At 36.6% G+C, this 15,133-nt stretch overlaps 1 protein-coding gene across 12 annotated transcripts in view; it reads left to right on the top strand.

Moving 5' to 3' along the window:
* golga2 (golgin A2) overlaps window positions 1-15,133 on the top strand; it is a 30,226-nt gene that overhangs the window by 5,026 nt on the left and 10,067 nt on the right. For 6 of the 12 annotated variants that reach the window (XM_048186743.1, XM_048186735.1, XM_048186739.1 and 3 more), the window contains 15 exons: window positions 829-878; window positions 1,692-1,755; window positions 2,255-2,314; window positions 3,569-3,649; window positions 3,959-3,997; window positions 4,084-4,146; window positions 9,557-9,650; window positions 9,933-10,039; window positions 10,125-10,183; window positions 10,446-10,587; window positions 12,999-13,088; window positions 13,169-13,276; window positions 13,471-13,558; window positions 13,744-13,880; window positions 14,875-15,093. In XM_048186743.1, the coding sequence (XP_048042700.1) occupies window positions 829-878; window positions 1,692-1,755; window positions 2,255-2,314; window positions 3,569-3,649; window positions 3,959-3,997; window positions 4,084-4,146; window positions 9,557-9,650; window positions 9,933-10,039; window positions 10,125-10,183; window positions 10,446-10,587; window positions 12,999-13,088; window positions 13,169-13,276; window positions 13,471-13,558; window positions 13,744-13,880; window positions 14,875-15,093 (1,401 nt within the window). Of the gene's footprint in view, window positions 1-825; window positions 879-1,691; window positions 1,756-2,254; window positions 2,315-3,568; window positions 3,650-3,958; window positions 3,998-4,083; window positions 4,147-9,556; window positions 9,651-9,932; window positions 10,040-10,124; window positions 10,184-10,445; window positions 10,588-12,998; window positions 13,089-13,168; window positions 13,277-13,470; window positions 13,559-13,743; window positions 13,881-14,874; window positions 15,094-15,133 lie in introns of all 12 variants that reach the window. The other 6 variants (XM_048186742.1, XM_048186734.1, XM_048186738.1 and 3 more) reach the window with 1 other exon arrangement.

The raw sequence follows: 15,133 nt of genomic DNA, 5'->3' as shown, positions 1-15,133 counted from the left end.
AACTCAGGTCAGACCTTCAGACTGTTCTGACTTGGTGTGCTATATCTTTTCTAACTGAACCGACTTACAGTTTTCCTAAAAAAGACTGTTAAAGCTTGGAAAAATCCCATTGACTTTCATTGATTGAATGTTCAAATGAGCCAAGACTGTTCAAACTCCAACTGTCAAAATTCAAATTTAAACTACGGAAGCCCATTAGACTCAAAAACTCAATTAGACTCAAGTGCCATTCTATGTACTATTTCTAATCCATTGAAACTCATTGAAACTCATCTATCTATCTATCTATCTAACTAAATCTATCAAAGTAAATCTATCTATCAAACTAAATCTAGCAACACCCTATCAACCACCCCGAGTACTCTAGCAACCGCATAGCAACACCTTAGCAACCGCATAGCAACACCATAGCGACCACCCCGAGTACCCTAGCAACCACATAGCAACACCCTAGCGACCACCCTGAGTACCTTAGCAACCAAGTAGCAGCACCCTAGCAACCACCCAGAATACCTTAGCAACCATCCCGAGTACCCTAGCAACCGCATAGCAATACACTAGCAACCACCCAGAGTACCCTAGCAACCGCATAGCAACACCTTAGCAACCAGACAGAGCACCCTAGTACTCTATCAAAATTACTAAAACTATCAAACTGAAAACTTTTAAAACTGTTTCAAACTTTCTGGACCGGCTTTTTCAAGCCAACTTAAAGTTTGTCTCGACAAACTTTTTTTATCTAGTTTAGTGTATTGCTTTTATCAGGTGTTTCTTGTGTTGGCGCATATTCTCAAGTTTGTGTTTTTGATTTGTATGTTTTTCCAGCAGAATTACACTGCAGACGCAAATGGCGACGAACATCCTCTGGAAGATAAAAGGTGAGTTTGCTCTTTCTCACAGCCAATCAGAACGTTTCATGAGTTTTGGAGCGAAACACTAACAGACTGTTTTTTGATTCTGAAAATATTTACACAAAAACACAGAGAACAAGCTTTGATTCACACAGTGTTATTTTACTGTCACTGACGTACTGTTACAGTTTTTAATAACTATTTGAAGTAGTTTTTATTTTTAGTAATTTATATATATAGTTTTTTTTACTAATTTTATATCAGTTTTTATTTTAGTACATCGATAAATTAAAATGAGAAATGTTTTCTGGACAACTAGCTGAAATAAAAAAAATCTTAAGTGTTTTTTAAATATTTTATTTATTTCAGTAAACATTAATTTTATTTCAAGTAACAAAAAATGTTAACTATAATAACCCTGAATTTAAGGCGGAAAAGCATATCTTGTGGAAAATGTGTCGAAGCATCCTCATTGAGATACTATTATAATTTTTTATTTTTTATTTTCTGTTTTCATTTTAGTTAGTTTTATTATTATTTTGTTTTTGTTTGTAAGTTTTATGCTTTTAAAAAGCATATATTTTATTTATTTCAGTTTTAATTATTTATTACATCAAGTTAAAATAAATTAAAATGATAAATGTTGCTTTGGCAAATATTTTTTAATGTTTTATTTTATTTACATTACATTCATTTTATTTCAAGCAACACAAATGTGTTTTTTATGCTTGCTTAACCAATGACAAAACCTCAGATTTTATATGTTTATAATGCTTGTTTAGTTCATCGTAACACTAAATGGTTTATTGTGTAAAGTTGAGCTCATGTTTGTGTTTGCAGGCCGCTGTCGTCCACAGAGAGCCTGAGACAACTTTCCCAGCAGCTCAATGGACTTCTGTCTGACGTGAGTCTGTCTGCTTGCTGTAATGTCTGTGTTTGGGTGGATTATGATGCTATAATGTTATTAGGTAATGTTATTTTTCCCGCCCTGCTTGGTTTCATCAGCAGAAACATAATTTCAGAAGTATTTAACTTTTAATGAAAGATTATGAAAGCAACTTATTTTTTTTTAGATTAACATGCACCAATGAAGATTTAAATTTTTATAAGAAAGTAAATTATTTATATTTTTATGTATAATATTTATATTTCATTTGATCTTTACTTTTAGGAACTAAACCAATGGTTCCTCTCAATTGAACCAACAATATTTCATTAATTTACATGCCTTGAGAGAATAAACATATTATGCATTATAGCTGTTCAATTCTTATTTAACACTTAGAAATAGCCCAAATATCATCAATTTCAGGATTAAATGATTCAGGACAAAGCTTTGAATCCCCAAAGACGACGATTCATTTGTGTAATTGTGTTTTATTTCCCTCTTGGGTGAAATGCAGTCATCAACATACATCAATGGAGACAGCGATCCACCGACAGTCAACGAGAAGGAACTGGAGGTATTCAATACGTTTTACTTTTAAATGACCTCTTCTTATTAACTTTAACATCATCTTTTCTTTAAAAAGAACTAGATGTGCAGATCTGTATTACTGTACTGTTTACTCTAGAGGTTTATAATGAACACTCCCAACGGTCACTAATCTCACTCGAGCAGGATAATCTTATTGAAGTTCTTACGATGAAAATAGCTTGAAGTCTGTAGGGGTTTACAGCACTGGCTGTTTCAGAGCGTCTGTCACTTGATATCATTTTCACAATTATATCCCAGATTGATTGCTTCATGGTTTACAGACCAAATCAAGAACAATTTACACTTTTCTTGCTAAAAATATATTTTTTTTAAATTTGAAACATTCTCTGCTATGCAGTACTTGAGTAATTAATTAGTTGTGTATCTCTCGGTATGTGCGTTATTGCAGTGTGTCCCGTGGTAGTGCTGGTGTTTAATCCGGGCGCTCACATGATCTCCTGCTACACTGAGCAAACATCCTGTTTCAGCTTCACAAACACATCTGTAACCTGCTGCTCGACCGGTAGAGGCTCAGTTTATAAGTTACAGTCTAACTCGTTTCGTCTGCACATACACTACCGTTCAAAAGTTTAAAGGAAGTCTCTTCTGCTCACTAAGGCTACATCAAAAATACAGTAAAATTGTGAAATATTATTATAATTTAAAATAACTTTTTTCTATGTGAATATATAGTAAAGTGTAATTTATTCCTGTGATCAAAGCTGAATTTTCAGCATCATTACTCCAGTCTTCAGTGTCACATGATCCTTCAGAAATCATTCAATATGCTGATTTTCTGCTCAAGAAACATTTCTGATTATTATCAATGTTGAAAACACTTCATATTTTTATGTAAACTGTGATGCATTTTATTTTTCAGAATTCTTTGATGAATATCAAGTTCAAAAGAACCGCATTTATTTGAAACACAAATCTTTTGTAAAATTATTATTACTTTTGATCATTTAATGCATCAAAGTGTTAATTTTAATAGAGATATCCCATTTATTTATACTTTAAGGACTCACTTTTGAGTAAAATGCTTAATGTCGCTCTGCTAGAATACGAACCAATGCCTGTTTATCCACATTACTCAGTTTTGAGAGCGTTCAGTTACACGTATAACAGATTCTTTGTGTTACACCGTATCACCGCCTGTTTGTCCTATCATGTCTGAGTCTTTCATTCGTCCTCTCTCTCTCTCTCTCTCTCTCTCTCTCTGTGCATGCCGCCACGTCAGACTCGCAACCAAGAGCTGGCAGCTGCTCTGGACTCCAGCACGCTAACAAACACCCAGCTCGCGTCCAAACTCGAGACACTGGTAAGAGTGTGTGCATGATACATGACTGTGTGTCCGGAACGTCCCGTGATACCTGAGGAGACATTCGCACAGGGACACGTTCTTGCATGCAAAACAGTGTACAATGAGACATTAAAGTTTGCAACATAGTCTCAATATTCATGCTTAATATGCAATTACAATACTCAAGAATGCATAGTCACACGTACTATTAAACACACATGATTAGCATTTATTCAGACATGAGTGCGTGACCTAGTAAACATCTGTTTTGATACTCGCGTGTGAGAGGTCGGTTTAATGTTGACCGTGTTTGTTCTGTGTTTTCAGACGAAGCAGTCTCAGGAGCTGTCTGATCAACTACAGAAGGTAAGCGGGCAGCAGTGTTATTATATTGCTCGCTAATCGTTTGTTATGTGCAACTACTCCTATTGAGCATCATCTCTTCTCCTCAGGAGCGGAAAGAGTTTGAGCAGAAGTTCAGTAAGGAGCAGGGAGCGATGCGTGAACAGCTACAGGTGAACAGATGTTACACTGTACTGAAGTCATGTCTGATTTGCTGATGAATTACTCAAGGATGAGCTTGTTGGAACAGTCAGCGACTGAATATTTGGCCATATTTTCTTCAAACAGGTCTTATATATTTGGTTCTTTTGCTGGTAGTTTGGCACAAATATAATCTGGATCGCAGTTTGTGTGATCACATCACACTGGAACATATGTGACCAGTCACGGAAAGTAGGGACACAAGTCGGTTTTGGGGCATTTTGAGTTATTCACAGATTCTGAAAGTGCAGTCTCCAAGCTTTCCAACGATGTGTGACACATGGAAATCTGATAATATTTGGAGAAGTTGTGGCCATTTGAAGGTAGGCAATCAAGAAAGCTCTATAGGGAGAAAAACGCCTCTAAAGTTGCAGTTCTCACCTGTTCTCACCTGCTGGGAGTGACAATAGGGCTCATTTACATCTCATTTAGATAAGCCATACCCCCTGTAAAGCTGCATGGACCGCATACTATTAATAATAAAGGTTAATGTGCATTGTAAATGTCAGTAATTTATCTTTTTTGACTTTTATAAAAATGATTTAGAGGCTGAAATATGTGACTTTTTTGTCAAAACTCTATTTGAACTCGTGCATTGTAGATAACATGTTGCAAGACACTCCTTTAAAATCTGCCCATCATTTTTAATGTTATTATTTTAATGTTTATGTAAAGAAAAAGTACATATTGATGCTAATTTTATTTTTTATTTGCTGGTTTTCCACATAAAACTTGGTGAATTGACTTTTTGAACAGGATTCTGTGATAACCGTGATCATTTTGGTCACTAATCATGAAATGAAATGTTCTCACCTGAGAAGCCTGTTAAAGAAGAATAGGCAATCCAGGAAATAACTGGACTAACAGAGGCCAGAGATCGCTAACTATGGCTATTCAAAACACTTTTCAAGACAATAAATACACGATTGAGACGATGAATGCATGCATTGACTCAGAATTTGCGTCTGAATAGCGCTCCCTCCGTGGGCGTGGCCGCATTAGCGGATAATGAGCTGAATCACGGACTTCTGACATGGCTCTCTTTTCATAAAGATTACATAAACACAGAAGGTTTGTTTTCGATTTGACTTACACGTTTTAAAACGTGACATTTCAATGTTTTTTCAGACATAAGTATAATTTTTTTATGATTAGTATTCACTAAGTTACAGTTCATTTTCTGAGAACTATCAGATTGGACTTCGTTCAGAGGGAGACGAGAGATCACGCATCATGTTAGTTTTCTTTATTTTACAAAAAGCACAACATTGTGTTTTTACTCTGAGTGTACACAAATAAAAGAAGACATTCTATAGTTTCAATTGATATATTACTTATGTCTCTATGACAAAAAATGACGGAGTATTTTAAGTCTGTTTTGCTGCAATGTGAAAAAAATCCTGCAAAATGCGCCGGCGCGTTACCCACTCCAGAGAGGTAATGTCTTATTATGCCGCTTTCATCGTCGCTCAGATCGTTTTCAGAATCAGTGAGCGCTTGTTCATAAGCATCCGGCTTGTCGAAGAAGTACTTCAAAACATTTTCGGTGTAACGGCCACGGTTCTTCATTGAATTTTGATATCAGCTAGAGCCGGAGCGCTGCATAATAAGTAGCCACGCTTCCCAGTATGGAAATACACACAGACATGACACGCCCCTACTGCGTGCTAGAATCTCCGAAAAACAAGCCGATTTCGACCTCAAAATGTACGCTTTTAAATATACCAATACTGCTATCTCAAACACGGAAAGGCTTCTTCATGATCTCAACTAACAGATTCTGCAAAAACACGAAAATCACCAATTTTGAAAAAAAATGCTTCTTTCTCATTTTGCTCAAGAGTTGTGCTGCCGACTTGTGTCCCTGGTTTCCGTGACGGGTCACATATATATTTACATATAAACATCACAAGTTAAAGGAATGTTGTAGAACGCCGTAGAACATCTTTTTAAAAGATGTAATATAAGTCTAAGGTGTCCACTGAATGTGTCTGTTAAGTTTCATCTCAAAATACCCCATAGATTTTTTTTATTCATTTTTTTAATTGCCTATTTTGGGGCATCATTAAATATGCGCCGATTCAGGCTGCGGCCCCTTTAAATCTCGTGCTCCCCTCCCCCGGAGCTCGCGCTTGCCTTAACCAGCATAAACAAAGTTCACACAGCTAATATAACCCTCAAAATGGATCTTTACAAAGTGTTCGTCATGCAGCATGTCTAATCGCGTAAGTATAGTATTTATTTGGATGTTTACATTTGATTCTGAATGAGTTTGATAGTGCTCTGTGGCTAAAGCTAACATTACACACTGTTGGAGAGATTTATAAAGAATGAAGTTGTGTTTATGAATTATACAGACTGCAAGTGTTTAAAAATGAAAATAACGAGTCTTGTCTCTGTGAATACAGTAAGAAACGATGGTAACTTTAACCACATTTAACAGTACATTAGCAACATGCTAACGAAACATTTAGAAAGACAATTCACAAATATCACAAAAAATATCATGTAATCATGGATCATGTCAGTTATTATTGCTCCATCTGCCATTTTTCGCTATTGTTCTTGCTTGCTTACCTAGTCTGTTGATTCAGCTGTGCACAGATCTAGACGTTTTGCCCTTGTCTAATGCCTTGAACATGGGCTGGCTTATGCAAATATTGGGGGCGTACATATTAATGATCCCGACTGTTACGTAACAGTCGGTGTTATGTTGAGATTCGCCTGTTCTTCTGAGGTCTTTTAAACAAATGAGATTTACATAAGAAGGAGGAAACAATGGAGTTTGAGACTCACTGTATGTCATTTCCATGTACTGAACTCTTGTTATTTAACTATGCCAAGGTAAATTCAGTTTTTAATTCTAGGGCACCTTTAAGCATTTTAATGGGATAATTCACCCAAAAATGAAAATTGTCATCTTTTACTCACCCTCATGTTGTTCCAAACAGATTCTTTCTTCTGTTGAACACAGAAGAAGATATTTTAAAGAATATTGGTAACCAGTTTACAGTAGCCATTGACCTCCATAGTAGGAAAAAAAATACTATGAAAGTCATTTTTGTTTTTTTACATTTATAAATCCCTTTATAAAATAAATAATGGATAAAAAAAAATCAATAAATACAATGATGATTAAAACAAAGTGATACTTTTAAATGTTACATTAAAACCGCCAGTAGGTGGCGGCAAGTCACTGTTTTATGAATGAATCATCGAGTCATTCATTCAGTTTCAAAGCAAGCGGCCGTATTTATGAATAGGTCATTGAATCATTGATGATTCGTTCAAAGCTGCAGATTCGTTCACGAAACACAGCTTGTGTGCCGCAGTTCTGCTGTGGATTTTGTTGCAAAATAGAGTAAAAATACTGACAAAACTGTTTAAAATGTCCATCACTTAATATGACACTTTTGTTTGTTGAGCTGTTGTATAAAATCAATGTCACATTTGAAATCGTGTGGATATTCGGGAAACATTGCATTTTTGCTGGTATAATATGATCAGCATTAAAAACAATATCTCACAGAGTATGTTTTTGATTCGAAGAGAGTTTTAATCTTAAATCTCTATGCAGTCGGTGCCTTTATTTGTTCTTCATGCTAGTAACGTTAGTGCTAAATCTCCACTTTTACAAAAGTATATTGTCGAGAACGGCACGAATGTAGCACGATTTGATGCCGTGGATGCAGTTGGTTTTGACCACGAATGTCATGTATTTACGGCATTTTACTTGCATGCAAATACATGAAATAATAATTCATTCAAAAATAAATTCATCTTTAATGTCATTTTGAGGTGGAGTAGAATCAAATGAACGGCAAAACTCAGCATTTTGTTCGCGTACGTCAGTTTGAGAACCACTGCTGGATATCAGCCTGCACTTTGGTGGCAGATTTAGTCAGCAAACGAGCAGCGCAATATTTGCCCCCAATATTTGCATATGCCATCCCACGTTTCCAACATTATAAAAGGCATTAGACAAGGGCAGCCAGTATTAACGTCTGGATGTGCACAACCAAATCATCAGACTAGGTAAGCAAGCAAGAACAATAGCGAAAAATGGCAGATGGAGCAATAATAACTGACATGATCCATGATAACATGATATTTTTAGTGATATTTGTAAACTGTCTTTCTAAATATTTCGTTAGCATGTTGCTAATGTACTGTTAAATGTGGTTAAAGTTACCATCGGTTATTACTGTATTCACGGAGACAAGAGAGCCGTCGCAATTTTCATTTTTAAACACTTGCAGTCTGTATAATTCATAAACACAACTTCATTCTTTATAAATCTCTCCAACTGTGTAGCATTAGCCGTTAGCCACGGAGCACTATCAAACTCATTCAGAATCAAATGTAAACAATGTAACAGTATACAATACTCACATAATCCGACGCATGCATGCCTCATGCATGACGAACACTTTGTAAAGATCCATTTTGAGGGTTATATTAGCTGTGTAAACTTTAAGGCACTGTTCAAGGCAAGCGCGAGCTCTGTGGGCGTGGACCACGGGATTTAAAGGGGCCGCAGCATAAAATCGGCGCGTTTATAATGATGCCCCAAAATAGGCAGTTAAAAAAAGTATTAAAAAAAAATCTATGGGGTATTTTGATCTGAAACTTCACAGACACATTCAGGGGACACCTTATACTTATATTACATCTTTTAAAAACATAATCTAGGGCACCTTTAATTTAAGTAGAAAATCTCAAATGAAGATCGCTAAACTCCAGCTTACTTGTCTGTGTTTTCAGATAATTCGTGCTTCTTCCTCAGTGTCGAGAGAACTTGTGTGTGTTTGGTTGCCAGATTGCAAAGATGAAGTAAAACGTGTTCTTTTAACAGAAAAGCTCTGATTGGGGCTTTAAATTCTGGAAATCTGGCAACCGTAAGCATGAACGCTGGTAAAAACAGTCTGTAGCCTAATGTTTTGTCTCCTTTATTCGACAAAAACAAAACGTGATTTCAAAAGAGTGATTTTGGGAAAGTTTTTAACCACATTTTAGTCTCATCTTTTTTCGTCAACGATATTGCATTGTTGATTTAGTCACAGTTATCGTTTAATGACATTGGTGTCATCTCTCATCGTCTAGTTTTCGTCATGGAAAAAAAGGTCATCAACAAACATTTTTCGTCATAGTTTTCGTCTGTAAGTGATGACAAAGTTTTCATTTTTGGGTGAACTATCCCTTTAAATCCGTTGGCTATTAGCAGCTACTGGTACTGCAGCACGGCAGATATCATCACTTTAAATGATCAAATTAATCTTTGCTGGGAAGATTCATTTAGACGGCCACCAAAATAAATTCAATGCAGGAAAACCCCAGTTGATGTCAAACATGAAGTTTTGTGTGATGCATGTCCACTTTCAGGTTCACATTCAGACCATCGGCATCCTGGTGTCTGAGAAATCAGAGCTACAGACGGCCCTGTCTTACACACAGCAGGCGGCGCGACAGAAGACAGGTGTGTAAGAGTGTGTGAGACTGTGTGAGTGAGCGTGTGTAAAATAACAGTTAAAATCTTTTCCTCACAAAACATGTCCAGAAAAACTATAACTGCACACTCACTTAAGTTTATTTTTAACCAGTGTTTCAGCAGCAAGCCTAATCTTTCTTCATAGTGTTTTTCATTTTCTTTTTCACAAAAAATGTAATTTCTTTCTTTTGATTCATGACCTGCACATATTCTTGCGAGATCTACCTTTTTATTACACTAACCTCTCCACGTGTGTGTGTTTGTGTGCAGCCGAGGCAGAAGATCTGAGCTCGCGGCTGCAGGCCAGTAAACACAGAGTGTCTGAGTTAGAGAGAACGTTATCTACAGTCTCGACACAACAGAAGCAGTTCGAGAAGGTAGCAGATCCTCTATTCGTCTTCATTATCAGTTACATTTGTCTTAAAAGACATGATTAAGTTTCAAAAATCCTTGTTTCTGCAGCATAATAAAGAGCTTGAAAAGGAGAGAGACAGTCTACGATTGGAGGTTCTCAGGTTTAAGTAAGTATGTTCAGTTGCTTTTTACTCATTTACCAGATGTTATTAATGAATGAATGTATGTTTTTAGATTAGAACCAGCATTAAAGTGCATTTAAGATCCAGATCAGTCAGTAGAAATAAATATATACAGATGTTCTGCATGTGAAGGAGGTAGAAATGGTAGATTTGAAATGCCAGGAGATGAATATTGTGAAGTAGCATATCATGTAAACCTAGTTCTGAATATGAGATGTTGTATGAATATTTTCTGTGTGTCTGTCAGTAATTTGAGCGAGGAGTCCAGGCAGCAGAGCTCAGAACTTTCTGAACAGCTCAAGCTGAGAGTAAATGAGAATAATGCCTTGAAACAGGAAGTTGATGAGCTTCGTAAGCGGCTGGAGATGGCCGACGATATGCTGCAGCAGGTGAGAAAACACTGTACACACTTAGGGCCTGATTACTAAATGTGGCAAATGAGACTGCAATCCCATAAAAGCGCCGATGGCAGTGGAAAGTTCTGCGGATACTAGTTGTAAAATATAAATTTCGATTCCACTTATCGATTCCTGTGTGCGTATTTTAATGATTTTAAACCATTCAAGTGCAAGAAGACACGAAAGAGAGCTCATTTCAATATTCGCACAATCTTTGAGAGGCGGCTTTCTGTGTGCGCAAAGAAAACAGCGCGCAAGTTCTCTTTCACGATAGTTATGTCTTTGAGAAAGAAAACACACGTGTACCAGTATATTGGATCAGTGCATTCGCTCTTAAAGTGACAGCAGCCTAATATACCAGCTGCTATCTGCGTCATTAATTTTGATCAAAGAACAAAAGTTCATTTTATTTATAAAGTGAAGACTGTGCTGTGCTATTTTACATTTGATTAAATTTGATTTCAATTTCTGTACCTGAATACTAGACCTACCTGAAACAAAACACTGTTTATTTTATTTGCATCTTTGTTAGTTGTATTTATTAGTTTTATTGCTAATTAGTTTATTTTTTCTTATTTTATTGCTGACTGTTTGTCTTTTAATAATGTTTTAAATTCATATTAGTTGTTTTTGCTGCCAGGCCAGTAGATGGCGATGTCAGTTTGTAAAGAAACGCTACGGGCCTATAGACTGAACATGTAATACTCAAGTGCATGATGTAGGCATGTGACGATATCAAATTTTCATGTTGTGATTAATTGCTGAAGCTTTTATCACGGTATACGGTATTATCACGATATTGAAATAGGTTGCAAAAAAAAAGTGTTGTCCTAGTATAACAGGTTTTTTTTTTTTCTTATAACAAAAATAACTCCGAATGTTTAAATACAATAATACAATATAAACACAAAAAAAATAATAATATAAAGTCAAATTTTCAAACAGATTAAAGTGCAAAAGAATTATGCTATAAAGAACATACTGTATAACACTTTACAATAAGGTCTCATTATTTAATGCATTAACTAAGATTGAGCAACAGCTACATTTGTTACAGAAAGTATTATTTTTTGTTAATGTTAGTTAAGAAATACAACTGATCATTTCAGGTCCATTAAATAAGTTCTTTTGATTTTAGTAATGTTATTAAACAGTAACTAAGAAATTAACATTAACTAAGAATAATTAATGCTTTATAAGTATTTTTCATTGTCAGTTTGGTAATAATGAATTAACATGTTAACTAATGAAGCCGTATATCTTTAAGTGTTACTTAAGAAAAAAAAATAATCAGAACATTTCTAATCATTAGGGTATGTTGTAGTCCAGATTAAAATAACGTTATATGTTTGAGGCATTTTAAAAACTTCACCAAGCGCAGTTGCTTTGTTTATGGGGTTTCCGGGGTAACCGCTGCGTTTCTGCTGTTGCATCAGCGCCCTCTGCTGTCAGAGAGTGAACGTGCACTTTCATTCAGCACGTCTCCTTCACTCGTTCCGCCATGTGCTTCTCGTGCACATCTGAGCGCGTGTCCCTTTGACGCAGAATACAGCGGTGTTGTGCATTTTATACGGTTGATGGGGAAAGTATTCTTATATGCATTATAAAAATTTTAATAATTGGTAATAAATTATTATTTACGGTATTTTGAAATGCCCACGATAACAATATCATCCATGTTCATTATCGCGATATATCGCATTACCGAATATCGGCACAAGTCTAGCATGATGTCACCGTTTTCACACATTCATGTTTTTGTAGTTTACACAGAGATGATAATGGTATAGTTATCACTAACATGGTCTTTGCTTGTTTTCAAAAGTTTGCATTTTCAAGCCCCCCAAAATGCTGTTGTCATGTAAATTAACAGCTAAAACGCATACATTTTTAACTGAAAATGGTGCCGTGTAAAAGGCCTCTGAGTGGCCAATCAGCTGATGATTTTTGTTCATAGTATTCAGCTGAAGCAAAATGTTTTGAAGCAAGACAGAATAAATATGTTTGATATCTAAATGTTTGACTTGATTTTTCATTGAAATCGAAACTGGGAATCAATAAGAATTGGATTTGCTAAAATGACTTGCTTTGGACATTAAATAATGGCGCAAATACCAGTAAATTGACTAGCGCAAACCTTAGTAAATCACGTTGTATGATTCATTTGAATACTCTCCTCCCATTAATGTTGTGTCTGAAAGGGAAACTCCTACGCAAGCATATGCAATCATTTTTCACTCCGTGTCTTTACTAATTATTGACAGTAGTTGTAATAGTAGTTTTTTTAACGCCAATAGGGTGTTTGCATCGGCGCAAGCTGTTAGTAAATCTGGCCCTTACTGTGCACATGATATAACAACAGATCACGGAGTAATTCCTGCTTGTTAAATTAAATCCTGCAGTTCTCCAGTCAGTCGGGTCCTCCATCAGAACACCAGCAGGTTCAGCACCTCCTGGAGGAAAAGCACCAGTTAGAGGCTCACACGGCTCAGGTGTGTGAAGGGCTTGTAATTTGGGAATTATTTGTGTCTGTATTTTTTTCCCTGTGTCATTCTGAATTTCCTGTGTGCAGCTGATGGAGTCCGTCGCTCAGCTGCAGGTGGAGAGAGATCAGTACGCTGCACAGATTCAGGAGGAGGGACGAGTGTGGAAAGACAAAACTGAACAGCTCCTGTCTCAGGTAAACACATACTTTCTGTGTGTATAAATAATAATAATTGTTTTATTTTACTACAAGTGCTTCTCCTTACAAATCTGGTGAAATAATGCCATGTTTAGTTCTCAAATGCACGTTATAAGCAACATTCAGAGATGGCGTTTGAAAACACAGTGCATATATTAATTTCATTAAATCGTGTGTTGATGTGTGTGTAGGTTCGTCTGATGTCAGAGGAGAGGGACAGCACAGCTGCTCAGATCCACGAGCTGCAGGAGAAGATCACAGAACTGGAGAACGCTGCAGGTACAAGACATGAGATCCACCCCATTCACACTGAACACAACACAACCAATCGCTTACTTTTTACCCAGTTGCCAAAAAACAGGTCCTAAAGGGCCCAAAACATACTTGAAGTAAATACTTTAAGACAAATTCTTCCAACCTTACACTCTTCAGACAGAAACATGACAAATTTGTGTTGTCCACAGCTCTGATGAGTAAAGAGCAGGAGCTGCAGGCCGCGTCACAGGTCTCAGGCCCTTCAGAAAGTGAACTGGCCCTTCAGGAAACCGTCAGAAGCCTTCAGCAGGAGAGAGACACTCTCAGTCTACAGTACCAAGCACAGGTGACCTTCATTGACCATGTGATGCATGCTTTGTGTCATGCATTTACTGTGCATGTTTCAGCAACATGTGAAAATACTAATTATGCAATTCTAGTGCAGTATATTTAGATTTCTTAAATGCATTACACAAAACACTTTTAACTCCAAGGCCCCCTCATTCTTCACAATAGCTGTTTCCATCCACATATTTTTATGCACATTTTGGGATATCGCATAAAAAAACGGCAAGATGTGCATAAAAAAAACGTGTGCGCTCAATTGAGGTGGATGCATTTTTTTTTTTATCCAATAAGAAGACATGCGTATAAACTATGATGGAATCACATTTACTGAATAAATCTCTCGATGCACAATGAAAAACTCACATGACTTTGCATTAGCAGAGTCTGTGATTGGATAACTGGATTAACCAGTGGACCAATCATATCGCAGCATCTCAAATGTTGCTTTGGTGGTTCTCAAACGCCTGAGTCAAAGGCTGTCATCAGGATGATTTGGTTTAATTCCCTCCAGAAGCGTCTCGCACAATTGTGTTCCCGAAAACCAGCATCCAAACGCAAGATCACATGACAGTGCCACAGTTTTTTTTTTTTTTTTTTTCCTGGATTTTTATTACTGATATTTTGCACCAATTTCCCAGAAAGTGATGATTTTATCAATTTACATGACTTTTTGAGGTATTATATTATCCATATTACAAAAAAAAAAAATTAAGAGGGTGAATTAAAAAAAAGTATGATTTTTTTTTTTTAAAGTTGTTAAATGATTTTAAGGAAGTTTTCAGAGGCCCCTTATTGAGATCCACTGCATTTGAAGCTGTTTGCATTTGTTTCTAACCTCATGCATTTGAAATATGTTGCATTACAATTGTAAATGATATAAGGAAATATCAGGTTATATCACCAGAAAATTCTTGGCATATATATCGTTACATCATTCATTCCTAGCAGACACTCCTTACATAAGCGTTTGAGCGCTCTCTTGTGGTCTGTAGGTGCGGGACAACGAGCAGCTGAGCCGACTGGTGCAGGAACAGGAAGCGAGGCTGGAAGAACTGGAGAGACAGGCCGAACGGGCCGCTGAAGAAGCTCAGGATCGACTCCGTATTCTGGAGGACGTCCAGAGCGATAAGGCCACCATCAGCAGAGCTCTGGCTCAGAACCGAGACCTCAAAGACCAGCTGGCCGAGTTTCAGAACGGCTTTGTCAAGCTGGTGAGCTCTAGTGAAAGATGACGTATGTGAACGAACGCTA

Source organism: Megalobrama amblycephala, linkage group LG4 (assembly GCF_018812025.1).
Source record: "Megalobrama amblycephala isolate DHTTF-2021 linkage group LG4, ASM1881202v1, whole genome shotgun sequence".
NCBI lineage: Eukaryota > Metazoa > Chordata > Actinopteri > Cypriniformes > Xenocyprididae > Megalobrama > Megalobrama amblycephala.
This window is presented reverse-complemented; position numbering and strand designations above follow the sequence as displayed.